The sequence below is a fragment of the Atractosteus spatula genome, chromosome 23 (assembly GCF_055471065.1).
Source record: "Atractosteus spatula isolate fAtrSpa1 chromosome 23, fAtrSpa1.hap1, whole genome shotgun sequence".
Classification (NCBI taxonomy): Eukaryota; Metazoa; Chordata; class Actinopteri; order Semionotiformes; family Lepisosteidae; genus Atractosteus; species Atractosteus spatula.
In genome coordinates, this window is record NC_142728.1 from 4,239,542 (window position 1) to 4,267,203 (window position 27,662).

At 39.9% G+C, this 27,662-nt stretch overlaps 1 protein-coding gene across 2 annotated transcripts in view; it reads left to right on the forward strand.

Annotated features, from left to right (window-relative positions):
- znf618 (zinc finger protein 618) overlaps positions 1-27,662 on the forward strand; it is a 57,539-nt gene that overhangs the window by 21,997 nt on the left and 7,880 nt on the right. The window contains exons 2-8 of one of the 2 annotated variants that reach the window (XM_088940263.1): positions 12,317-12,569; positions 13,778-13,855; positions 15,254-15,310; positions 16,666-16,755; positions 21,296-21,376; positions 22,721-22,810; positions 26,657-26,749. In XM_088940263.1, the coding sequence (XP_088796389.1) occupies positions 12,338-12,569; positions 13,778-13,855; positions 15,254-15,310; positions 16,666-16,755; positions 21,296-21,376; positions 22,721-22,810; positions 26,657-26,749 (721 nt within the window). In that variant the 5' untranslated portion in view covers positions 12,317-12,337. The remainder of the gene's footprint in view (positions 1-12,316; positions 12,570-13,777; positions 13,856-15,253; positions 15,311-16,665; positions 16,756-21,295; positions 21,377-22,720; positions 22,811-26,656; positions 26,750-27,662) is intronic. The other variant, XM_088940264.1, reaches the window with a different exon arrangement.

The following is a 27,662-nucleotide window of genomic DNA, read 5'->3' on the forward strand; positions in this document are numbered from 1 at the left end:
TTCTTATTTCAGACATCTCTGAAATCACAGTAGGTGAGATGGGGCTTGCCTGTTTCACTTTTGTTTCTCCTTGACTTGTTCAAACAGGTGCTGTAATTTGACATGGTGTCACCTGGCCTTCAGTAACTTCAGAGTGAAAACTGCAGCTTTAAACCCATAAACCACCATTGTATGGAATTTATTGCTTGAGTTTGCTTCAGCACTGCAGTGTTCATCTAGTGTCCTATGTATGACATTGAGAACTATCCTTTTAAAAGCATTATTGGAACAGCATGTGGCTAGACCCAAGTAATACTTCTAACTTACCCTTCGTTTTGGGCGGTAGCGCTACAGAGTGGGTATTTCTATTGTACTGGGTTTCGTAAGACAGATATTTCCATTACATTAGTAGTCAGTATGAAAAATTGTCTTCGTTCTGTTTCTGGACTATGTGTATACAGTAGGCTGGAAATGACATATAAATGTACTGTAGGTCTAAGCATTTATATATGTATTTAAATGTTTGCATCAAATACTGCAATCATTTTCCACTGGTCACGCAGTCTGCTTATATCCTTGTGACATTTCTGGTGAATATGAAATATTAATTCGTTCTATGGTCCCCTGTTTGTCGGTTGCCATGGAAAAGAAGAGAAAAAACTGTCTCTTGATTCTCGAGGGAACGTATATTCATTATTTTGTGTTGTATTGCTAAATCAGAATTTCTGTTGCCATGAGCAACAGTGCACAATTTACATGATTTTTTTGTTTGATATGCATTAATGTCTTGGCACTAAATGGCTTTATTTTATTTTTTTCTACTTGTTTGGGCCTAAATTATTCCAACAGCTAATATTTATTCAACAAAATCTGCAGTTAGGCTCAACATTAAACTTATGAAGTGCCACTTGTTTTCTGCCACACACAAATAGTCAAATTTGGAAAATTTAAGGCATGTATTCTCTTCAGAAATTTAAGTAAATAATTATGTCATTGGCAAACACTGAATTGAAGTTGTAGCACATTAGCACTTCCAGTAAGTAGCAGCTTTAGTGAAAACACATTAAACATAAGGAATGTGTCTATAGCAGACATGATGTACAACTCTCGTGTGTCCAAGGGTCTCTGCCAGAATGATTTTTGTCTCTTTGTCTTTATTGGCCACTCTTGTGTGGTCAGTGTCCTGTTCTCTCTGTTCCTGTAAATGAATATAATCCATCAATCCACTTTCAGTCTGTTTCTCCTGCCACTGATCTTCATGACATGAGTGCAGTCTTGCTTCGTTTTTTTTTCAACTTCCTTTTCAAACAGCACCTTCTGATGGTTTTTGTCAGTATTTTGAGCGATTCTGTAGTTTGCAGAATAAAAGGTACCGTATTCGACAGGTGTGTAGCAGGGAATTGTAGCAGCCGGGACGTTTTCAGTGCTGTAGCAGTTAAAAAAAAAAAAAACCTTTGAATTAATGTCTTAAACAGGTTTTATTTTGGCCAAAAGGTGAAACTTCTAATCTCCATGAACATCCCAAAAGTGCTTCAGTCCCAGAATATCTGCACAGGTAAGGTGGGATTAATTTGAAAAAATCAGAACAAGATTTTGAAGGCAAGTTTTTAAAATGGAGTCTTTTTCCTTTGGAGTCCTGTATATGAGGTTAAGCTGCATTTCCATTCCAAATATACTTTGCCACCACCATCATGCTATCAGGCCAGCACTCACAGAGAGCAGTATGTTAGGAATAGTGCCTTTGCAGAGTTTATTTTTAACAAATAGTAATTCACTAGGACTATTTTGTTTTATCATTGGTTATTGAGTAGCATGCCACATTGCATTTTAATACAAAATGTTGTAATCCACTTTCTTTTAGTCTTTACAGTTTTTCCTCTGTGCTTTCACCAAGATAAAAGCTTGACTTTTTTTCCCTAAAGTTAAGAATCCTTATCTGGGGTATTTGTTTTCTTATATAGTCACATAGTGTCGTTTGTTTTTCACAGGCAGAGCAGTGCAGTTAAAGTAAATAAGTACTATGGGGGGTTTGTAGTATCACATGAATCACTTTGGTGGCGTAAAGGGAGGTTTCCGAGCAGTCTTATGCAGTAACTGCACTGCAGTTCATTTATTACACACATAAATTTGCCCCCCTCACCAAGGATAACTTTAAAATGCCATGGAGGAAACCTGCTTTAGGGAGAACATTCCTCCGTGTACAAGTTCAGACCTACTTTAATGCTTAATTTTAAACAGTGCCAGTAAATTAGCATTTAAGTAGCAATGATGGACTGGAAATACATCTATGCCACAGTTATTACATAAGATGCGAATAAAATAAAGTATTGCATTTATGAGATTGGAGTGGGGGATTGCATCAGTGTGCTCACTGCAAAGGAGGTTAATTTTACACTGAAAAGTAGAGAGGAAGTTGTCTGTTCAATCTCCAGGTGACAGGGAGAGAGAGAACAATGTGCAGGGATATAAGACAAGAGCAGGTGACGATGAGCACAGCAGGTGATAAAGAGTGTCCAAGCCAAGAAGAGGTTCGGGAGACAAGTGTGAAGAGATGAAATCTGTTAATGGAGAGGTACTAATACGACATTAGTCCATCATTAAGCGAAAGGGGGAAGTGTGATGCAAGCTTCAGCATAATATTCGTGGAACAGGACAGGACAGATGTTGTAGGAGCTTTTGGTTGGTTGGTTGGGGAACAAGGAGAATGATATTACATTTATAGGGGTGTGCTTAAAGGTTGGTTTAGAGAGAGAGTGATGCAAATGCCTGCTCACAGGTGAAGTGGATATATTTGTATATATGGGAGCAGCAGAGCACACAACACAGAGGGGCCTGCATAGAGACGAGTCGCTGGTTACATCGATCTCTGGTTAGTTGATAGAAGCTGATAGAGTCTGTTGATCGAAGGTGACCGGCTGTGAGGGTAGGTAAGTTTGATTAGGTCAAGGTGGTTGAAGGGAGAAGCATGGTCCTTCCAAGGGAAATACCCAGCTAGAGAGCCTTGGAAAGACCAGCCCATAGGCAAAGGAGGACAAGGGTTAGCTCTTCCCTGATGGTTAAGTTCCAGTCTTGCCCTATAGATAATACAGAGGTGTAGCTCTCATGTGAGAGCTGGATCCAACTGTGTTTGGTGATAGTTTCCTACCAGTAACAGGACCTGATTGCTGCTGTGTCAGAGGCACAGATCTGGGTTAAAATGAGTGTCACTGGCCAAACAGGATCAGCGGGGAAAGATTAGGCTCCTGCAGCTTAGGGTTATGTTAAAGTTAAGGTTATTAGTGGTTAAAGGTTAGGAGGTTATAGTTATCGGTTACAAATCCTGGAGGGGGTTTGTGTTGTGGGGGCAGATGTTTTCTCCTTTTGATTTCCACATTTGGATTTTCTGTTTTGCCTTTTAAACAAGCAGTGGGCCAAACATGCTTTCTTTGAATACGGCCGGCAGACAGTTCTTCCTGGGACCTGTTTTCTAGCTGATGGTTTAGGCAGACTGAGCTGGAGCATTCAAACCAGGTTACGTTTCCAAAGGCTTGTAGATGTACAACCCAACTCGGCAACCAGCCGATCCTCTAATTTGTTTTAAGAAATGATTTTAAGAATAAGGTTAGAGAAGTACTGTGAGCCATTCAAAGTTCTTGCAAGTTGCAATGGTAAACTTTAGAAGTATTATAGTAGAAACAGATTTGCAATGATGTGGAAATTTATAAACAATGGTGAATCTTAATGGGTGCACATTTTAGGGCTTTTAGTTAGCCTACCTACTATCTTCTGCTATTAGGGTCATTTATACTGCCATTTGTAATCAGGATTAAAGGCATCGATGGCATTTAATCCTATTCGAAAATAGTAGTATAAACACTACTGGATTGGATCAAGTGTTGCTCCTTGAGAGGTGGTACTAATTGGGATCAAATGGTACTGATGCATGTGATCCCAGCACTGAAAACACTCCCAGGATCACCTAGAGATATTTCAGACTGCAGCATCAGAGGACAAGGTAAGTGTTTTAAATGCACATGTACTGTACGTATTTGGCTAGTTTGCTGAAAAAAATAGCATTCCTCTTACATGTAGTTTTCAGTCGTAAGTATTCCCCTGAGATTTTGACTCACTGGCTGTGCGTGCTTTTGGGGCATCTGTTTCAAATGGCCTGTCAATGCAACGGGATCGAGTATTCTGGAGGGTTTGATCCTGATTGGGGAAAGAGGTGTAAATGTGCCTACAGTACATGTATAGTCATTTCTTTCAAGAGCAGCATGCAAGAGGACTGCTTTTACATAATTAGGAAAAGATCACTGTACAAAAGTATTGTTGTATGTTTTGGGGCCTAGATCTTTTTATCTGATCTCATCTTCCTAATGCACTCTTAGAATATATCCAAGTGTTCCGTGTGAAAGCACAATTATGTTTCATAATAGAACCGAAGGATTCGATTTTAATCTCTGATCTTGTCTGCAGTGCTGGGCAACATGAGATTAAATAAAATAGACGCATTCCATTTTGGTACAGTAGGTGTGTATACCTGTCTTATAATAAATAAAATACGCACTTAAAAAGTGCAAATAATGAGTTAAGCTTTTAAAAATTCAAGTGTTCCACAACACACTCTTATTTTAATACAATCTACATACTTCAGCCACTTGCTAGATTTAACCCGTGTTTCTGAATACATAGGTATTACCCTCCAATCCTAGGGAGAATTCATCATGATGTTCTGTAGTTATTTAGTTCAGGACTGATATAATCCATTTTAATCAAGTGCAACAAATTAAAAGCGATTCCTTTCAGCAAATTTTAATTGCAGTTGTGTTGATCAAAAAATCTAATTATAGCCTTTTGCTATGTGAATAGACCACCCTGTAAGATTGTTGACTCTGATAGTGTTGTTAGAAACTGACTTCTGTTCCAAGACCGGTTGAGCTGTTGTGAAATCCACCCCTGATAACTGAGCATTGCCTACACTTGACTTCTTCGATAACATTAATTTCAGAAGCAGATTTTTCTCCCTGCCTAGGTGTACGCTGTTATCCCTGCTATGTATTAGCATATTTAAAAATATTGCACTTATTATGAGTGACGTTTTGTAGATTTTTTTTAAATGACAGTTTCCCTTTGATGCAGTTTTACAGTATATTCTAGAATATGTCCTCTTGTCTCCTAATAGTTATTTCTCTTCTAACATGAATTTATTATAATTTAAAATTTAAATGCGTCTGTGTGGGTGCCTTTAAATGCATATTTTAATGATCTCAGAAGAACACAGGAAATAATTGATTATTTTTGCACAAATCTTCTAAATACTCATTTTGAATAAATAAGAACCAGGCCTTCACTCTGGTAAAGTCAGGGAAATCAGCTTGATTTTTCTGGATTTTTGGATCAGCATCGGAAAATGAGGTTGCCTGTTGAACTGTTCATCTTACTTTGTTTTGTGTCGAGGAATTTAAGACAGTGTGGTGTGAAAGATAAATGAACAAGACTGCATTGCAACACGCGTGAAATAGGGACTTGTAACACATGATTTCTAACCTTAAGGTTATACAGTACTAAAAGACAATATAATAAATGGTGGAACTAAAAGTAATAAATGTTGCAATTTTAGAGTCCATCAGTAAAAAAAAAAATCGAATTTTCCTTTGTGTGTTTTGAACTGGAATTGTTATTCTTTGTGGAGAGGACACAGAAAGGCGGAGAAGATAAAATGAAAGGTGATTAGTACTGAGTTTATGTTTAACAAAGAATGCATTTGTTTCTGTTTAATTTTTTTTCTGAGTTCTTTAGTCCTGCTGTAACATAAACATCTCTTTTATAAATAGGCTGTATGGTTTTGAAAAGTTGTGATGGATTATTGTAGAATTTGTAGCTATCTTCTCTGGAAGTGCTGACAGGTTATGCATTGTGTTGATATTAAAAGGGCTCAAATAATCTCTATGAACTTGTATAAAATATTAACTACTGAGCTGGATGTATTAATATCGTTAATATTGTAATGATACCCCTGTTGTGTTTCCTGCAGAGAACTTTCATTGTTTTATTTCAGTGTAGGCAAGTATGATGATGATCGTGTTTTACATAGAGAGTTTTTAGAATAATTCCTCATTAACAACTGCACTACAGGGTTTTTAACCAAAATTGGGGATTTTTAGACAAGTGAAGATCCTTATTGGTAAGCAACAATGTTTTCTGTATAACATCATGGGGCTAAATTGGCTGTCCTTTGCGGTCAATGATGATTGTCTTTCATGAATTTGGAGGTTAAGGTTGAGACCAGTTTCAGAATCTCTGGCTGAAAAACTGGGCTTATGAACCACCATCTAATGAGGTTTAAGGTACCTAGCATTATTTCTTTGGACATTTGATATGTGTATCAAATAGATCTATATTTGAACCAGGTCATTTACTGGAGTGCGATGGTATTGAAATCAGCATGTTTCAGAGTCACTTGGACAATGACATATGCTCTCTGCAGCTTGATGACACAATATTTAAAGTACAGTATTAAAAGTAATTTGATTGCTTAGTATTGTTTTTTGCCTTCGTAGTTTGTGTTTACCTTGCTACAAACTGGAAATTAAAATAACACCGAAGATAAATATTTCCATATGTTTAAATATTAACAGATAATTTAAATACTACACCTTTAAATCTGTTTTTGGCAAATGTTGAAGTGAATGAATAAAATGTGAAGTCTTTTTTGCTGCAAGGTGCTCTTGTCAAAACCGGAAGTCCGAAGGAGATGTGTGAAATACAGGCTGTGCAGTGCTCTCACACGCCGCACAGATACTTCTATACAGGACATTGACAGTCAAAACAGGTGTTTGCTCCAGTGCAAAATCTTAAATAAATGCCATAAATTCCAGGATTTACAGCCAAGAAAATGAATTGTCCAGCAGCATTTCAAAAGGCAGTTTTCTTTTTGAGCCATATTTTTAAGTAATGCATAGATAGATTTTGACATTGAGTCAAAAGTATTTATAAATGTGCTTCTAAATTTTTGAGTACCTATATAATGTCTGATGATCAAATGGCGTACGTGGCCTACTTCTTCAGTTCCATTTTTTTCTTCTCTTGAAGGAATTTGATCAGATGGTGAATTGTCGGCCAATGTTGTGTATTATCACACAGGGATTTGTTGCACATAACAAAATGAGCTGTGTTGATAGAAGCTATTTCTCAGTCATTCCCCATAGAGCAGATTTATACTTTCAATTTTAAAAAGCTTCATGTTTTTCCCCAATGGCTGTAATATTCCTGTGCATTGCTCTAGGCCTCTTTTTCTGTTGGGGAATCTGGCTTTGGTGAAACGGAAGATCGACAGGGGTCCAAGAGCAGTCCTGCAGGTGTGACCTGCACGACGTTTGGTGGGATTGTGGCTGCAGCTGTGAAGTTGCAAGTCTGGATTGACCCCAGCTCAGACAAAACCGATAGAGGAGACACCTAGCTGTAGGTTAATTTGGAGAATGTGAAGGGTTTCCTTCTGAAATGAAGCAAACACATACATTGCGTATGATAAAATGTGTATGCCCGCAAACCCTTCGGCTAATTAGCTGTTTAAAAATTTTAGTGTAATAGTTGGCAGAGAATTCTGGAAGTTGAAATTAGGATGTCCTATTAACAAGGTGATGGAAAATTCATAAGATGTGTAGTGGAAGCAAAATTTAAATTAATTAACTTCAATAGCATGCAGAATAAAGTGTTTTACTAAAGGATCAGTGCTCACTTGGCAGTTGCCCAGGTGTCCAGCTATTCTGGAGGCTGGTGGCCCCTCTTGAGGCACACAGGCATCGGAAAGAAGTTGCCAGTTTCTGCGAAGGGTGGCGTCTGCTGTGCTTGTCTGGCAGGCTCACTGCCAAGTCCAGGGACTGTTCCTTAGAATTCGGGGTTCAGGGAGTGCAAACCGTCCACCACGTAGGCTGGATGAAAAGGAGGAGCTGTCTGGCTGGAGGAGAGAAAAGCAAATCCCTGCTCTCTGAGGCAAGGAGATGTGTGAACGGCCCTAATAATTACAGAGTAAATCTCCATAACTAAGCTGCATAACGCCATTGTTTGACCTTACAAGTTAACCATAATTGCTTGATTATGTGCTGTTCTGCTGATGGGTAGGAAGAGGTTGTTTTTTTTTGTGTGTGTCTTGGCTTGCGCAGTGACAAAAGGAAGCACTTCTAGCTAATTAGAAGACTTTATAACCCACCTTAATTGAAAGTCCTACTTGGCGGTCTTTTCGGATTTTTACTGTAGCCATTTCTTTCCCTCTGTGACATGAAACTATAGCACGCCTGTCTGAAACCAGGGGTAATTTCAGTTCTTGAAATCATTTGGTACTTTTTGTACTTTTTGTTTTCAAACGCAAAGAATCTATTAGTGATTTGGCTTATAAGTTGTGAAATGACAAAATGCAGCAACTTGTGCCTGGAATAGTGTAGCACTACTTAAAAATATAGTATCGCCTCATGGATAGACTCACAATGTGAGCTGGTGGTCTCAAAACAAGATGGCACCTCTAGAACTTGATTTACTCTGAACCTACTGTCAAGTAGGTTTATAAGAATGGCAGTATGTCATTATGGAGACATATTGGTACATATGGTTTTCATGTAGTGACCTAATACAGTTTTGTGTAGATTTATTTTTGTTTTTTATTTTGAACAGTCAAATGTTCAGTCTGTTTTTCATTTGCTCAAAGGTAAAATCCCATGGAACTTAATGAGCACCAACTTTGTGTACAAATGGAACAGGGCCTATGAAGAAAAATAAGACATATCTCTCTATTCTGATGTCATTAAAATAAATGAGGTTTAACTTTAAATAATATTTCATACAAGAAAATTGTTGTTAAATGATGGTTACCACAACAAAATATGAACTCCCTCTGGGCAGACTGTAGACAAAGGTAACTAGCTGCAAGAATTATTACAATAACACTTCAATTGTAAACAATTATATGTACAGTAACGACTTTTTTCAAAAGAAATTATCTTTATAAGGTACTTTTTGCCACTGTAATTTCTATGCTTCTAAAAAGTAAAGGTGAAAAAAGAACACCCCCCACTATATCTCTCTGAAGGAGATTCAGATGTTTGTTAAGAAGAATCTTCAGGGATAGGGAGTAGGATTCCTAAAATATCTGCTTATTTTCCATAGCTAAACTTTCCAGCTGTTGTCAAGTTAACACAGCTGCTGGTGTTAACTTTCCAGTTCTATTAAGTCAGTTGAGCCTGATCCAAGCTCCATCTTTAACATGACTATTTATCATAAAGCCTGTTAATAGTGTGTCACTCTCTCTGCTCCCTTGTACTCTGAAGGTGAAATTGTGAAATAAAATGACTTGACAGCATTGTATGATTATTACAGACTCCACACCCTGGGTGGTTTAAGTGGAGCATTGCGATCTTGTCCTTGAGGGACATCCATCAAGTTCGAGTTGTTTTTTTCCCATTTTAAAAGGGGGTAAGAGCCTAGATTGCAGCTTGATGACAGCTGAGAGATAACATTACAGCATCCTGATTTTGTTCTGCTCAAACATGCAAAACCCACAAATGTACAAAAATTATGCCGATTTGGCAAACGCACATTTTACGCTAATGGTGATAAATACATTTTATTTTTGTGTGCAATGCATATTTGTATCACGTTTTCTCACTTTTCCTCTGACCACTGTGCAAATGGTGTTATTACACAGTTGTACATATTGAAACGAACATAGGTGAAAATGTGTACTGCATGTTGACAGTTGCATTAAACATGGTGTGTAAGACCAGGACCTGTTTAAACATACATTTTCTGTCATTAAATCTGGATTTCTGAAGAGGATATATTTATTTTCGTATCAATTGCTCAGAAACGTAGATTTACGGTCTGAAAATGGCATTGCATTCCATGCAATCGGTTCCCAACCTTTTTCGGAATTAGGCTGGGTCTGAAAAACGTGTGCAGTCTTGTGTTTGAGGTCACGGTGCATAGTCTCTCTGCTAACTATGTTTAAGTTTATTTTTTTAAATTGAACTTTCAGAATTTGTTTTCATGTGAAGCGGTAGTTTCCCACGCAACTGTAGAAATTAATCTGGAAAACAATTTTTTTTTGTGAAACGGTCTGTGTAGTTCTTTGTTGTGTGTTCCTATTATTAGTACACATGCACAGCAAAATTCTGACGCCCATCCTGCACTGAGGCATGAATAGTTCCCTCTTCAATTTTTTGTCTGGTTTGGAATTGGCTGTTACTTTCTATGGACAGAGTGCAACAATAAAACTTTAAGCCTCTTTTAATTATTTAACAACTCCCTCCTTATGCTGTATTGGCTTCTAATGGTATTCCTTTTCAATAAAACAACAGCTGTTCACTTTCTCCATTATTTACATTGTCATGTGCTTTAATATTTATTCAGTTACTGTACACCCTCAGCAAGAAAGCAACAACATACAGGCTTTGTGACATATAGCTAGAAAGATTACCGCACTTTTTTGCTGAACCTTATCACTCTTTGTTGCTTTTAAAATGGTTTTCAGGTTTTTTCACTTTTGTTTTTCCTGGAGGCTTGGGGCTACAAACCTTTCTAATTAGAAGATCACAAGTCTGATATGAAATGCAGTCTTTCATTTATTTTAATGTATGTTTCTGTCTGCGTTCTGTGTGGCACTACTGCATATTAGTGCTGCAGTCATTAATTACACCACTTATGTAGTCGATTAAAATATGACTTTTAAAATTGCAGCCAGAAAGATAACTCTAATATGGGCAACAGAATTATACCCGTACAATTAGCATTACATCCGTCACTTACCACATCAAGAATACATATGAAAAACCGGGGGTTTCATGTACAGTATATCATATAAAATGCCTGACTTAAAAGTCCAGAACCCAAAGGTCTCAAAGGATAATTATTGTGTTTTTTCAGTTTTCTTCATTCAATTTAAATACAGTATAATTCTCAGCAATCGTACCTGTAATGTTAGTGTGATTATTTCTTCATTATCATTTTTTGTTAAATTGGGGGATAGCCAATGTTATTGCATTTGTCACAACCAGCCCCACACTGAGAAGGAATCCAATGTCTAGCTTTTCAGGTTTAGCTAAAGTAGGTTACTTTACCTAATGGGATTGTGTACCGATTAAGGTTTGTATAACCCAAATCATTAGCCGAAATTCAACTGTAGCACACTTTTCAAAATTTCTGCGAGCTCAAAGAGCATTTCTCATTTTGTAATCTTGTGCACCAGTGACATAAAATGGAGATTCCTTATTCTGGTTCACCATAGAATGAGCAGTCCTAAGGGAATACAGATAGTGAACAGACAAGTATACTATAATAAGTATGGCTGTCCTGGTAATCCTTAATGAGCTGACTGGACTCATTAGACATACTGTAATTGTTTTTTCAACTTGAAGACATGTAGTTTTTGTAGCTCTTTGTCGTATACTAACCCCTTACTGAGGAACCACTGAGGTGCAGTCGCTACAGTAATTGACGGTATTAAAAAGAAAATAATTTGGCTTGATCACTTTGTTTTTTTTCTATTTTCTTTTTTCTTTTTTTCCTCTACACCTAATGAAGCCTGAGGCAGTGACAGCTGTCAAAAATACAAATGACGTGTTTTGTTTTTTTTCCCCCAGTGATTTTTAATTGCAGACTTCTCCGAATGATTAGGATTGTAAGGGTGGCAGGTCGAAGCGTTATTGCTGTACAGCATATAAATATAAATCAAAACCTTTACAGTTTACAGAAATGTTATATTCTTATTTGAAAATGCACTTGAACATGTGATAGGTTTTTCTGCTTGATATGATAAAAAACATTTAAGTTGTGATCCATAATGCATTAAAAAAAATACTGCAAATAAAAAATAAGGTTATATCCTAATCTCGCGGACGTGCGAACTTATGTATCTAAGTACTAGTGGCTATCAAAAGTATTCAGCCCCCTCCTTCAACTTTTTTACATTTATTTCTGTTAAAATAACTAATCATAATGTATCTAATTGGGATGTTTTGCCATTGATCAAACCAAAACACTGTATAATGAGAAAGCATTGATATGAAAACCTCGCTGGTCTCCCCACCATCTTCTGGTTGCTGATCTGGTTTCATGGGGCTCCTAAGACTTGTCATCTGGGATAGGCTGGTTTTTGGGGAATAGCTAGCAAGGGGGGTTGGTCTCGGGGGCAGGCATGAAGGTTTTAGTTTTCTTTTTGTTGTTGTCTGAATGTTCATTGTTTTTTGCTCGCTTCACCGAATAAAATACACCAAACAGGGTCTAGGGCCATAGAAACGCTTAAACAGTGGCGGTGCAAGAGCTGCAGGTTTTGTGTCCAGTGATGAAACACTCCTGTGTGCTCCCACAGGCCGAGGGCAGAGCTGTGTGAATGAGTAGCCAGGAGACCCAGAAGGCGGGGGAGGCTGCCCCTCCGGTCCCCAAGGCCGCCATGTCCTCACCCCAGCCTGTCAAGCCGGAGCGGGGTCAGGACTCCGACCCGCAAGAGGTTCCCTGGCCAGACGATACCAAAGAGACCCAGAACAACGGCAAAGACAGCGACGGCCACCTCCCTGCTGAGATCTGCGTCGTCATTGGCGGTTCCCGAAACTCCCAGACTCTTGGTAAGAGAGCTCTAACTAGCCAGCTGTCCGTTTTCCAACCGCTTCTGCTAAGTCAGGCTTGCAGGGAAGCTGGAGGCTGTTCCAGCAAGAAATGGGCAGAAGGCGGGGTACACCCCGGACAGGACGCCAGTTCATCCAAGAGCGCACTCGGACACACACAGACCCACACACGCACGCACGCACGCTCTCACCCCAGGACCAGTTTTCTCAGAAGCCTGTTAATCTACAGTATTTTGGACTGTGGCAGGAAACTGGAGCACCTGGAGGAGACCCACAGACACAAGGAGAACATACAAACACCAAGCAGACAGCACCCCAGGAATTAAACCCCGTGACCCAGCGCTGCGAGGCTGCAATGCCAACCACTGCGCCACCATGCCACCCCAGAGTCCAATATCATAATGCTAAACTAAGGAGAAATCTAATAAAGCTGATTTGAATTTTACTGAGTGTAACTTTGGCCAAAATGCTGAAGTCCACAGAACGTTGTTTAATTTACGGAAGAGATTCGTCTGAGATTTTTGTTTTAATCTTCAATTTTTATAATGCTTGGCAGCCTCAGTCCAGATCTTTAATTTACCTTCAAATAATATAACTGGCAGCATGAGCAGGTTATTCCTGGGGAGAGCTGCAGTGAAAAAGTGCGAAGCGACACAAAGAAACAGAAAGCGATGGTGCGAGAGGCTCAAAGATCAGAACTACAAGAAAGAAGCAGATTCAAAGCCATGAATATCTATGCAGCATATGTGGTTGCTGCTGTAAATCTGTGCTGGATGTCGCTAGCAGGGCACAGTCACCCAAATATTCAGCTGTACAGGTTACATCAGCGCAGGTTTGACAATGGCATACCTGAAATATTGTGATGAAATCTTGTGAGTTGATTATCAAAACGTAACTCTTTAATTCCCAAGAGGCTTTGGCGTGACGTTGCTTATTGTTCTGAGAAACAAAGGCTAAAAATCCAAAGCACCATTCTTCTTCTTGACCCTTTTATATCACGAGGTAAGCTGGGCTGGGGTCGTTGAACGTTTTACTTCGAGTTTTCAATTGTGTATGTAGCTGTGGTGTTGAATTTTCTTTTCACTTTCGTCCTCTCAACATTGGTGACAGGCCCTCAAATGTTTTACCTGAGCTCTGTAATTCAGTGGAATTCAATTGATAGTTGTGGCATAATTCCTGTGGTCTAAAGCATTATCCTCTCCTCACAGGGTCCTATGTGTGTGGAATATGTGGAAAAAAATACAAGTACTACAACTGCTTTCAGACACATGTTCGGGCTCACCGAGGTAAGCACTGCCCAGCTTCTCTATTAGAACTTAGTAAAGGCCACAGTGTGCAGCTTTCTGCCTGAGTAGGGTGGGTTTAAAACTGGCCAGAACTACTTCTTCCACGTCCTACACAGGAGAGTCTCTGGTGGCCCTGCTTGGTATCACCTTGTCATGAGCAGTGGTTCTCAGTCTTGGCCCTAAGGGGTCACTGGATTTTGCTCCAGCAAAAGTTTGTTATAACAGACTAATTTATATAACTTTTCTATATGGGGCATATTTTTAAATTCAAAAGTTGAATGGGATTTGAACTGATGTCATACCTTGTACCAGTCAGTGAGTTTTAGAACTGTCCTCAGATACTTTGCATGAAATTTTAGAGCAGCTTGAAACAATTGACACCCCAGATGAAAGTGCACATACTGGGGCTCCATCATACAGTCTGAAACCCATCCTTTTAGTACAGACATCAAGAAGATCAGTGGCCTGAATGAAGGTTCTTAGAAGTAGACACCACATTTTCTTTATTGAAATGTTTTAAATTGTTTGACCACCCAAAACAGACCCACAGCAAGCCCAAATTCTTACTGGCATAACTGATTTTGTGCAAGGCATCTTCTCCAAAATAAATCACATGTACCTGAAAAGGTGCCATTCAATTTTGTAGTGCTTAAAATGTGTGTAGTACATTCCACAGTAGTATCAAGCAATTAGTATCGCTTATCAAATAATAGAAAATGTATGTATAGCAGTATTCTAATTTTATCCGGAAGTTCTTTCTAAAGTTCTTTCAGCACTTTAATTCCCAGACAAGTCTTCTGACAGCTACCTGTTCTCTTAAGTTCCTTTCCTGAGTGCTTATAGGTGAGGCTATACAGGTGTTTGCTCCAGAGTTCAGTAGCATTTGTATTTTATAAAGATGAATAATGTTGGGAGTTGAGACAGAAAAGAATGCTCCTCTTTTATGAAGCTGTAATTGAATTATGAATTGTAATTGTAATTATCGTTTAAAGCAATAAATACAAATAAATGGCAATAAAAGGTAAATGCAATAGCGTAAGTATAAACTGAATATGCTGTAATAAACTATGTATTGTAATATGTTATGACTATCTTGTAATGAGATATGCATGTGTAATAGATGTGATGTTTAATGTTTGGCGATGCATTTAGATGTGCAGAAGCTTTGTGTGTATGTGAACATTTTGCCTTTGGGGCACAATAAAAGTTTATCTTATTGGCAAAAGATCATGGGCACTGTCAGAATGGTCTTTCCTTAATTCTGTATTTTCTTATGTGCTTTTTATTTCATCGTTTCATGGTGTCCACGCACATATTGTATACCCGGTGGTGTCTCAAACACAACGTTTTCAAAATATCCTTATCGGGTCTTTTTTTCTTTCTTTTCCTGACCCTCAGCTCTTTCGGCAGAGACGGAAACAGGATCTGGGGAGGGAGGTTCACAGGGTCTGAACAGTAAGATTGTGACTTTAAATCTCCCTGCAAAGTACACATATATCCATTGCTATTCCATCAATAATTATATTGTACCGTGTGTTGTCTAACTTTTCTACCAGTGTTTAATCTGATTTACTTATTAAACTTGTGGTTAAACTTCCACTGTATTAATCTGTACACCTAAAGGCAGATATGCAGTCTTTAACACCCAGGGACAGAGGACAGACTGAAACAAAATAAGGTATATTGCCACCTACTGACCATCTCTCCTTGCAGTGCAGAAGGAAATCACCCTAATGGCATATCAGTACTATAGCCGAATATTTTCTGAGAAGCAGTTTGTCATATCATTTACCAAACCACTTTATACCATACGGTGTTGCGGGAAGCCGGAGCCTATCCAGCAAGGAATGAGCACAAGGCAGGGTACACCCTGGACAGGACGCCAGTCCATCGCAGGGCCAGTGCAAGCCAATCATACATGGGGACAATTTGGAGGCCACAATAAAGGCCGAGGAGGGAAATTTGGCACGGACACCGGGGTAGCTCCCTACTCTTATCGAGAAATGTCCGGGGATCTTTAATGACCACTGAGAGTCAGGACCTCGGTTTAACGTCTCATCCGAAAGACGGAGATGCAGTTTGTCTTCACATTAAATTCACCCTTTAAGTTAAATTTTCACCTGAGGATTTTTTCGAGTTGAAGGATGCTGCTCATAGCATCTGGACACATTGAAAAGGAATCCTCAGTAAGTGCCTGAGGTGGTTTATCCAGTTGAAAGCTAACATTGAGGATTAAGAGCATCGCTGAAGCTTAGAAGTCTTTCCTTGTGTGTGTTAACAGCCTTTTCTTGTTGAGTGTTAAGTTCTCCTAAAGCCTGTAAAGTCATCTACTTCCCCCTGTCACAGTCTTTTTTGTTGTTGTTAATGCTTTAATCGCTCATTCATAAGATGTGTGAAATACTAATTAGAATGCAACACAGTAAAGCATGGCAAGACTGAACAAGTTTTTGGATTTTCTTTAGCATGTGTGACTTTCTGTACAAAATAATAATTACCGGTTTTGAATGGCTCAAAACTACAGGGCCTATATTGAATTGAACACACTTTCTTTTGTGGCTTCCCTAAAATGATGATTTGTGTTCTCCAAATTTAACTTCTGAAAAAAGAGCCATATTTCTTACATTTGAAGTTTGCTTTGCTTGGGTTTATAAGTGATAATTGTGTGTTCGCAACCCTGGGTAGACTTTCCTTTTGGGAGATGCGGAGAAAAGTATAGTAAACCTGAGAAATGCTAAATTTGAAACCGAAAGTGTCTGGCTCAAGTAAAAGATAGAAAGACGCTTGACTGTGCTGTTCTTTCATCTTTCCAGGTAATTTCCGGTATGCCTGTGACATCTGTGGAAAGAAGTATAAATACTACAGCTGCTTTCAGGAGCATCGGGACTTGCATGCTGTGGATGGTAACATTTTATCTCCCCTCAGTAATTATATAGCTTTATCTTTTGTTGTAAAGGAACAGGTAAAGGTATATTCCATGCTGAAAGGAAAAGAAAAGAATCACAACATTTTGGCTGTGGAGCCTACCTGAGGTATCACCTGAAGAAGGCTCCACAACCGAAACGTTGTGTCTCTTGTCTTTTCCTTTCAACATGGAATAAACCTTTACCCGTTCCTTTGCAGTCTATGCATGCTGACGCAGCTACCAACTTGAACTTTATCTTTTGCTGTGTGGGATTCGTAGGAAGAGAAATTTTTGCGAGACACTCTAAGCACCTTGGTCCAGGTTTTTTCAATTCATTTGCAAGTGCAAGGTGCATTTTTAAAGAAAGGACACAATTTAATGTGAAAGTGAAATAAATTCCATTGGTTTGAAATTTTACAGATGTTAAATATTGGTAAGCAGTAGAATTATTTCAAAGTATTTCATGTTGTTTTCTTTCTCTTTGGTTTTGATATGCTTGCTTCACAGTGTACAATTCATACTGTCCCTTGTTTGGTACTAACGGAATAAGCTTACAGTGTGCAGAATCCTCATTTGTGGGAGACAAAAATCCTTTGTGATAAAAGGAGATGCCAAAACACTCTTTGGCCGTGACATAGGGTCTTTACAAGATGAGCATCTTGTAAGATGAGTAAAATGCGCATTAGTAAATGGAATAGTCTGGTTCCTGCACAGATCACCACTTGACTCAACTGGGGGAAGCGATAGCTCTGTCTGCCTGAGAGTTTTCAACCGGTTGATTACAGAGAAATGAATATAGCACATCTGTTCAGGGAATTGTTTTACCCCATAAAAGTTATCCCTTCCTTTTTATAAAATGTTGGCCTCTTGGCATCAGCACCTTACCCTTCAGAAACTATTGCAGTCTCTAGAGGTTCAACCAAATCTGCACCTTATCATAAACACAGAACTGTCTGAGCGAGGGAAATTGCTGCCTTTACATTCAAAAGGTCTGCCAGCTCAGGGTTTACTGAAGTGAAGTTACTGATCCCAATTCATAGGCCTCAACAGTTCAGTCATTAAGGGTTCTCTACAATGGCATAAGCTTTTTCAGGCTAAAGGCTGGAGAAAACAAGCCAAACGAGTAATTATATAGATTGCATTCAATCACATTACTTAAGACAGTAAAACTGAAAAGAGGGTGTCCTGAAGTTTTGATGTTCAAAGATTTATAGCTTTTTAATTTAATAAATTGTTGTTACTTGAAAGCTGTAATACCTCATCAGCGATAGATTTGTTGACTTTCACATACCCGGAAGTTTAAGAATAATACGTCTGCCAACAAAAGCACTTGCATGTCTCTCTCTTTCCTAGCGTTAATCCCGCATCAGCAGGGTCCGCTTGTTGGCACACCAGTCTCCATTTGGTGGTTTGAACCAAATCTTTGAGCTGACGTTGCCATTAACTGCTAGGTGACAGTTAACGCGGCGCGTCGCTCCGCCTGCCATCAGAGTGGGAGGGGGGGGAGGAGAACAAAGTAATGTAGCCAATTCATAGAGGAGGATTATTAGGAGGCATGGGAAATTTGGCCAGGACGCCGGGGTTACACCCCTACTCTTTTCGAGAAACACCCTGGGATTTTTAATGACCACAGAGAGTCAGGACCTTGGTTTTACATCTCATCCGAAGGACGGCACTTATTTACAGTATAGTGTCCCTGTCACTATACTGGGGCATTAGGACCCACCTGGACCGCAGGGTGAGCGCCCCCTGCTGGCCCCACTAACACCTCTTCCAGCAGCAACCTTAGTTTTTCCCAGGAGGTCTCCCATCCAGGTACTGACCAGGCTCACACCTGCTTAGCTTCAGTGGGTTGCCAGTTGTGAGTTGCAGGGTGATATGGCTGCTGGCTGTAACAAAAGCACTTGCATGTGAAAAATCAAATGTTTATCCACCCAAATGTAACCTGCACCATTTATTCAAAGAAAATGGAGAAATAAAGAATGTGACTGTACAACAGTGAAAACATTTCAAATTGAAAAAATCTGTAAATCACTGTAAGCATTTGAATATTTCTTCACATAATTATGGAAACAAAAGCAGGCTAAACCAAGTGTTTAACCACATTTTGTTGCATAATGATTCATATAATGAATAATCAATCATGGGTTTTATTTTTAAATGTGCAATCCTCAATTTGTTTTTATTTCACCAGCTCAAATTGGATTTGTCAAGTGTTAATCAGCTTAAACAGTTAATCAGCTCACTAGCCTCTTGCTTTTACAAGGGCTCACTGGAAAGGCGCCTGTAAAAGCAAGAGGCCAGTGAAGACCACGCACGCTGTCTCTGAAATGTGTGTGATGGAGCTGGGTAAACGCTGAGCTCCATGGTCCCAGTGTTATAGGAGTCCCACATGAGCCTGCGCACTCCATGAGTGTGATTTCATCATGTCACTGGGGCATTGTTGCAAGCTGAGAATACCATGGTAAAGTCTTGCCCCTCTGTCTCTGGTGGCATGCATCATAAGAACGTTAAAAGGGAACTGCAAGTCCAGATTCCTTTGACTGGTAATTAAATCTTGGTAACAGTACAGTTCTTTGACAGTACAGAAAAAAATGACAACATTCGGATTAAGCACAAAACCCTGAACTTTGTGAAACTACTTAACGTCGCCATAAAGTCGCAAAGCCCTGGTCTCGCCATGGGAGAAAGCACGAGTTTGTGAGAAATGTGCCGCGATGCGGCCCTTCCTGCTCACTAGTCACTGTAATGACTAATGTAGTGCAATGCACAAGCGAATAAGTACAGGTCGTGCAGCAGATATTTCACTGCAACAAGTTTCTAATGTGATCTGCAAGCAGTTCACAAGTTCCATTTATCAACAAAACTATCTTGGAGGTCGAGAGCAATATTGCTATGGCGTTGAAAGTGATGTGTTCACAAGTCTGTTTGTTTACAATGTTTAAAGGGCCGCATCACGTGACTGGAAGCTTTGTTGCCTCATTCTGGATCACAGAATATGGCATTGCACATAGTTGAAGATTTCATCAATTGCTTGTAAATTGGAGGTTTTACAAGTTACTGTGTACATTTTATTTTGAAATGCACTAATGAGTGGAAATTCTTTCTAACCCTGAAATATAAAAAGAACGTCGCAGTTCCCCTCAAAAGAGCTACAAAGGAGAAGAGGGCATTCGGTAAATCTGACCCATTTGGTAGTTAGTAGGAAATTGATTCCAGGATCCCATCCAGCTTTCTTGAAAGCAGCCAGGGTGTCGTCTTCAAAGACACGGCTGGGTTGCTTGTTCCAGACTCCCATTGCTGCCTCAGGCAACGTCACAGTCATGTCCTGGGCTAGACAGGGTTTATACTGTCTATACCCGCACTGTAGAACGTGCGTGGCTGGACTGAGATGAAGTATACCTTTGCCAAGCAGAAAATACACTTGTGAACTGTAATCTTTACATCTGTTAAAGAACTTTACATGTACTGTAAGAAGCATCTTGGTTGATTTGATCAGTTCCCTATCTCTTTCATCTTAGGTTACACTAAAACATGTATATAAAGGAGAAAAAAAATAGATTTTGGATGCTTTCACGTACGCTAGGTAGAAATTTCCAGAAAGTCTAACATGTCCTGGCATGTAGTTCAAACCTTTACATGTCTAATGCAAAAATGTTTATACCTGAAGTGTAAATAATATAGGAAGAAATTAATACACATCAGCCATTAAAGATCATCTTATGTGAGACAGAAGTGGTAACGCCATTTTGTCAGAGTTCCAGAACATTCAGTCTTGTCTGCCGGGTATGTGGGAAAGCAGCAGTAACAGTTTTTTATGAAGTGTGTCCTGTCTGTTTTATACATACGGCGCATGTTGGATATTTTGTGAAATTTACAGTGGCTGATTTGTGCTAAACTCCTCGCAGCACAACCACATGGCCACAGGTGCTTACCAGCAGCATGTGGACAGTTTACTGCAGTTACTGCACATAACATTTTAAAAAAGACGGATAACCGTGAATACGAGTACCAGCATTCAAGCCGTGTACTGTACAGCGTTTACGGACATCGCAGGGCTCAAGTGACACTTTGCCTGCACATGCACACCGGCCTGTTCCGAGAGAGAGCCTGACGCAGTTATGCCAAATGCCCTGCCCCTGTTCCTGTTCCACAGTAAGGACATGAGAGGAACCCAGTGAAGAACTGTGAGCTTTTTAACTTGCCTTTTGAAATAAAAAATTTTCAAGTGAATATCCAAAGACATCAAACAACCTCCGCGACATCCAAATCTGTTTCTGTGTAGCCCAATAAAAAAAATAGATGAACTTAATAGCTTGCTTTGCATCTGGGACCTAGAAAAAAATGGTGATGCCCTGTTTGGTTGTGTAAGCTATATATTTAGACATGTTTAGTAGTGTCGTTTATAAAATTTGAGCCTCTAGGAGAAGTGGGTTTTTGAGTTTTCACATTGCACGGCGTCTTGACAGGGTGTGTGACTGCCATTTTGATTTGCGACCTGCCATGTGTTGTGACCTGTCACTGCCCTGTCTCTGCAGATCCCTATGACCAGAACGTTATCCCAGTGGACGACCTAAAAGAGGAGGAGCAGGCGGAACCTTTCCAAAAAATAGGACCAAGTAAGAGCCCTCTGCTGTCTGCTATTCAGTGTGGTATTGGAGAGGTAGAACATCTGAGGCAAACAGGTTAATTGTGACGCTGATCTGATCTTATAAAAAAATCCAGTCAGATTTTATCAATACTAGAACGTTTAAAAGGGTAAAAAGGAGCAACGATCATTTAGCCCGTTTGGTTGCTTTGTCACTTATTGAATCAAGGATCTCATCCAGCTATTTACATGATCAAGGCTGTATGACAATTCAGTCGTTTCATACGATGAATGATTTGTGTTTCGCATTATGTAGTGCAGCCGGAGGAGAAATAACTAATTGGCAATTTCACAGTACAGGCAAAGGGGAAGCTGCAACGTTCCCTACAGTTATAGAGTGAGAACAAGGCCTTAGCAGTGTGTCTTTTCAGTTTTCTTCCTCTTCATGTCCGTACACGTTTTTGTAGTTTTGCAAGAAGCAGGGGATATAACAAAGGATCTCTGTCAGCACGACGGCAGCTTAAGAAAGCACAAAGTTATCCGCACTGGAGACGAATGCTCCGATTGTCGTCCGTCTTCTGGTGGGGTTAGAACATGAGTGGTCATGACCTGAGGCTCTGTACAGGCTATCTGTGGAGAAGGGTCTGTACACGTGACCCAGTCTAAAAGCAGAGCACTCTGAGGTGATCTGCTTGTTCTGTGCACAGACCTGGTCTGTACTAAGGACGCTTCACAAAAGCGCATCTTGTGAAGAGAAACATGCAAAGTGCCTTTTGCATTGCAGTTTGATCCATTTGGGGTTTATTTCTGCTTTTATCCAGAGCCTGGTGCCAGCTTGGATATTTCAAACTTGTTTCCTTGAATAACTGTGAAGGGAAAGAAGACTTTGAAGTCAAATACAATGCGTGTGTTTTAGTTTCTTCTGTATAAATTGTACGAGAGCTTGCAACCCCTAAATGCCAGAGTGGATGGGCTCAGGAATCTCCATCTGTTTTTTTTAATACAGTCCCTCATAGAATCAGTTGAAATGGAAAATATAGTATGAAGTGTTGTATGTTCTCAGGAGCACAGAGGACAGCTTAATTATATCTGTGAGAACAGGACTGCAGAATGAGCTCTATCCGCATGGAATAATTATCATAGTAGGCAACACATCTCGTCTCGCAGTTAGCCATCTATTTTGGGTTCTCAATTAAATTTCAGCTTGTTCTATAAGACCATTTAAGTTTGTGCTTAAACATTTTAGCTGCAAACCTGACTGTGCCAAACAAGTGGGAAGCGTTAACATTCTCAGATCGTTCTCCTGTAGTTTTTCGTCTACAGTGTATGTAGTCATAATACTAAGAGTTTGTTTTTGTTTTCCTTCTCTTCACAGAAACGGGGAATTACGTTTGCGAATTCTGTGGAAAACAGTACAAGTACTTCAATCCTTACCAGGAACATGTAGCTCTGCACGCACCTATCAGTAGGTGGCTTTCACTGAAGTCTAACAAAACATTTGCTTTCAAGATCCGCACGTGGAATTCAGTTCCAGAAGAGCACAATAAAAATACAAGTGATTTAAGTTACATACTGTAGAACTTAATTCACCAGTATTAAAGCTCCCACGAACCTTAATAAACAATTAAATAAATCATTGCAAACCATGTTTAAATTCAACCACTTGGAAGAAGAGTATGAGTTCCCATGACCCTAAAAATAAAATCAGATGAAGATATAAGACAAATAACAGGGCAGTTACTGGTAAGAGAAGACATCAGCACTGACCAGACCTTTAAGGGGAATACACATCACAGTGGTTGAGGGAAATAAAAATTGCCAAGACCAGAGAGCAGAGATGTCTTTTTGTTTCATTAAAAATAACGTGTTTCTGGCAGCAATTTTGCAGAGACTTCAACCAAGTGTAACATGTCAAAAGACATCCGTCAGTTGTAATTTTTTTGGAACGCAGGAGTTACTTGCAGGCCAGAGTAAGAAAAGCTGACTTGCTACATATAGACCAATTCCCAGCAGGGAGTAGGAGGTGGACTGAGTAACATGTTGGGAGAAGGGTCTGGAAGGTGATTGGAAATCTGATGGGTAGCCAGGTGAGCAGAATGTTTTCATACCAGATGGCCAGTGTTTCTTGAACTTGTGATTATGGATCACTTAAAATCCCAAAAAGGGATATTAAATACAAGTGTGTATATGAATGTGAGGAGTTTATGAATTGCAGATGTGATATCAAAATGAACTTTTCTGTTTCTTGTGTGATGTAAGAGGGACCAGGTAAGTAGGGCTGTGGAATGCAGAGGTTCAGCACACAGCTGTGGTTGACTCAGATCACAGCATAATATACTGTAGGTGAGGGGCTAGTTTTCAACCATTTGCATCAGATTGATGCAGAAAATAACTGGATCCTAAATGTACAGTCGTGACCAACAGCGTGACTGATTAAGAGTGGGAGACAAAGGATTTTAGCAATTTAGCAATTAGCACTTATAAGAAAACACCTTTGAATTGAGGTGCTTCACAGCAATTCTCAGGCATGTGGAGTCAAATCCTTCAGTAACCTAAGCCATTAAACACCCTCCGAAGGGAAGACAGAAACCAACCTTTAAAACATCTAATTAACAATGCCTAACGAGTGAAACAACACTAGCATATATAATAATAAGAAATGCAAAATACATTAATATTTTTTCTTGACTTTATTTCTGATAAAGCCTTCATTATCTTGGATGCTGTCTTGTGCAGAGCTGACATTTCACAGAACAAGTGATGCCCCCTGGTGGCAAACCCTGGAAGTTTGAACATTACAGCTGGAGTAACCCTGTGTGTATGCACACTTGTGTTTGTTACACAGCTTGTTACAATGTTACACTTGAGGAATAAGGATCAACAGGTTGTAGCAGGTAACCACAGTTTAAACCCTGTGTGCTGTTGTAATTAAAATGGTTTATAGGGCGGCTGAAATGTTACAGCGGTGATTTTTTTTTTATATAGTTCATCTGACCATTTTGAGTGTTCAGAAGTGTTACAATATGTATTAAGTTAGTGTTTGTTTATGTAGCTAGAAAGGCACTGAAAACTCATGTCTTTAAAACCTGTTGTCCTGGAAAGCCAACACAACAGCTGTTATGCAAAATGGTGGCATGCTCTGTAAATGAAATGTGTTAATTGGGGTAAAAATGATCATCAGAGTGTAAATTGCATGTAGAAATGCTACATATAGTCTAAATTTCACATGGCTTCAGGTGATGATGGAAGTGTGCTCAATCAGTGGAAAAGTCTATGCTGGCTATCAGAAACCAGTCCTGAGAAAGTGGGACAAGCTCTAAATCCATCACCATGAATCCATGTAGGTGTGTATCTGAAAGATCTTGTAGACAGTGTTTACCTACACATAGCTGAAGACTGAAAATCACCCTGTCTTTTTAGTTTCCCCTGAGTTCCAGTCTGACTGTGTACTTACAGAAGGCAACTGACTTAGTGGAGGAGATATCGAACAGGTTTTGAAAAGGATATGGATTTTCCATTTTCCCAGAAGAATTTGCAAGCTAACTTTGTTAGTTTAACTATTCATAATGTTTAGATGAATACGACCTTTTTTTTTACCCATATTTATTCTGAATACATTGTCATTTTCTTTTTCTGACGCGATTCAATAAAAAAACCCAATGGTAGACGTTTTTTTAGCTGTGCCTAAAGAATCCACAAAAGGCAAAAAAAGGAATCTTTCACAGCTTCATTTAATGCAAATGATTCAACAAATTTAAAGTGGCCCTGTACGTACTTTTTGAATTCAATTGTGTACGCAGGCTTTCAACAAGTTTCAAAAGTCCACTTGACTTTTGATTGATCTACTCAATCCCTGACTCGGTGAGACCCACAGTCCTTTGGAATGTTCATGGATTTAATAGCCGTTATCGAAAGGCCTCCTTATTCTATAACTGGTAGTACAGTCCTGCATAAAAGATTTAGTAGTCAGAATTAAATTGCATTTGATTTGAAGGTGTTGTTAAAGAGATGCTTCATTTTACATTACCCTGCACAGACAATATGTCATCACATGTGAGTGTTGGATAGAAGGCAGGAATGTGGTCATTAGCTTCAAGTACTTTTGCAATATCTGCCTTGATTGCCTCCTTTCAGAGCTGCAGGGAAAGGATTCTTAGAACTTATTTTCTTTGGATTTTGTGTTCTTTTGGTGATAAAGCAGATTGTAGATTTCACAGACAAAGAGATTAAAGGGGGGCCTAGTTTAGAAAACCCTGGTCCGCTTGAAAGCCTACCCCTGTGTTGGGGTGATCATTTGGTCACCTGTATTTTGGGGTTTAAACAGTGACTGCTGGATTCTACCCTCAAGGACTGGACTCTTATTTCCCTTTTATTATGTAACAGAAGTCCATAGTTGGCTCCCATATAACATACATATGGGTCAACAAAAACTTAACCGATTAATCAAAGCTGTCGTGGTAGACTCTTTTTCAAATATCAGTCACTGATACTGCAACAACATGTAGATTGAAAATAGAGGTAGAGACAAGGATTAACATCATATTAATAGATTCTCCTTTCTTTAAGGCGATATTTGACAGTTTAAGGGGGGGATCGACTGGAAAAAAAGGTTCTGTCGGTCCTCCCTCTTGCTCTGCTGCTGGGTGATGAGGTGACAGTAATGGCACAGGGTACCTGTTCACTGCAGTAAACAGCAGTTCAGCAGGGAAATGGCACTTTCTTTCTTTGCCAGTACCCTGCAACTGACATCCCACTGAGGCTCAGCAGGTGTGAGCCTGGTCAGTACCTGGATGGGAGATCTCCTGGGAAAAACTAAGGTTGCTGCTGGAAGTGGTCTTATTGGTGCTAGTAGGGAGCGCTCACCCTGCGGTCTGTGTGGGTCCTAATGCCCCAGTATAGTGACAGGGACACTGTCACAGAAAATGGCGTCGTCCTTCAGATGAGACGTAAAAGCCAAGGTCCTGACTCTCTGTGGTCATGAAAAATTACAGGGTGTTTCTCAAAAAGAGTAGGGGTATTACCCCGGCATCCTGGCCAAATCTCCCACTGGCTTTTACCAATCATGGCCTACTAATAATCCCCATCTCTGAACTGGCTTCATCCCTCTGTTCTCCTCCCCACTGATAGCTGATGTGTGGTGAGCTCACTGGTGCACTCTGGCTGCCGTCACATCATGTGGGGTTGCACATTGGTGGGAGTAGTGGGATTTCCCCATTACCCGTAAAGCACTTTTTTGGTGGAGTGTCCAGAAAAGCGCTATATAAGTGTAAGGAATTATTATTATTCTTTATTGACAAAGTTATTTATGCAGGTTGGTCCCTTGAGATGCGAGCACCTCGTTCACAACAACATCCAGCAGGCAGCGTCAAGCTTGGCACACCAAAAACAGAGCACAACCAAATAGGTAAAGAACAATGGAGTCTGGTTCATGGCCCACAGAAGCACAGCCCTGTGAGGCTGACTGGAGTGGGTGGTGCCAAGAAATACCTTTCAAGGAGACCTTTTCGCCACAACTGCAAGCACACTGCTCCTGTGGCCTGAGAGTTAACAATAAACATGTTAATGAGTAGGAGAAACTTCACGAGGGGCATTTGCAGATCTAGAAGTAATTAACGGGGTTTTAAATCGGGCTCTCTCCCGTGTTTAAAATGTCTTTTCCTGCTTTTGTAGCATTAGTCTATGCTTTCCGTCTCTTTGTAGAAATGAGTGTTACTCATGGCAGTTGTTGTCAGCGTAGTGTCCCCCTACATAATGAACTGCACTTGCACAGTGTTATGTTCTTATTATTTTTTCCCCCTTTGCCCAGTTGTGTGCTCTTCCTCTTCAACGCAGGACACCCAGTGGGCTTTGGTCTGCAACAGTGCTGCTTTCACCGTGACTCCTCAAGTTGCCGTGGTGCTGTAATTGAGAGCACTGGGCCAGCGCTCTGAAGTCCTCTCTCAGCCTCGCTGGCATCCATTCACACTCTCTTCCTCTACCGCTTTGTGCCATGCCATGCAGTTCTATTTTAAGTCTGGCACCGTTTAATTAGGTCACCATCACTGTGGGATGAAAGTTTCACCAAGAAGAATGTATTTTACTGGGGATGAGAATTACTGCGTGATTATACGTACCCATTGTTACCATTAGTCTTTGAACCAAGCTGTAATGTGTCACTTAGCACTGTTCCTACTGGTCCTACAACAGTGGTCTCCTGGAGAGGAACCCTGGTCCTGGAGAGCTGCAGTCACTCTGGATTTGTCGGTTATCATTCTTCATGTAATTAAAATATTAGGATTTAAGTGAGAACCAGGCTGAAATGAAAACCAGCAGAGTGT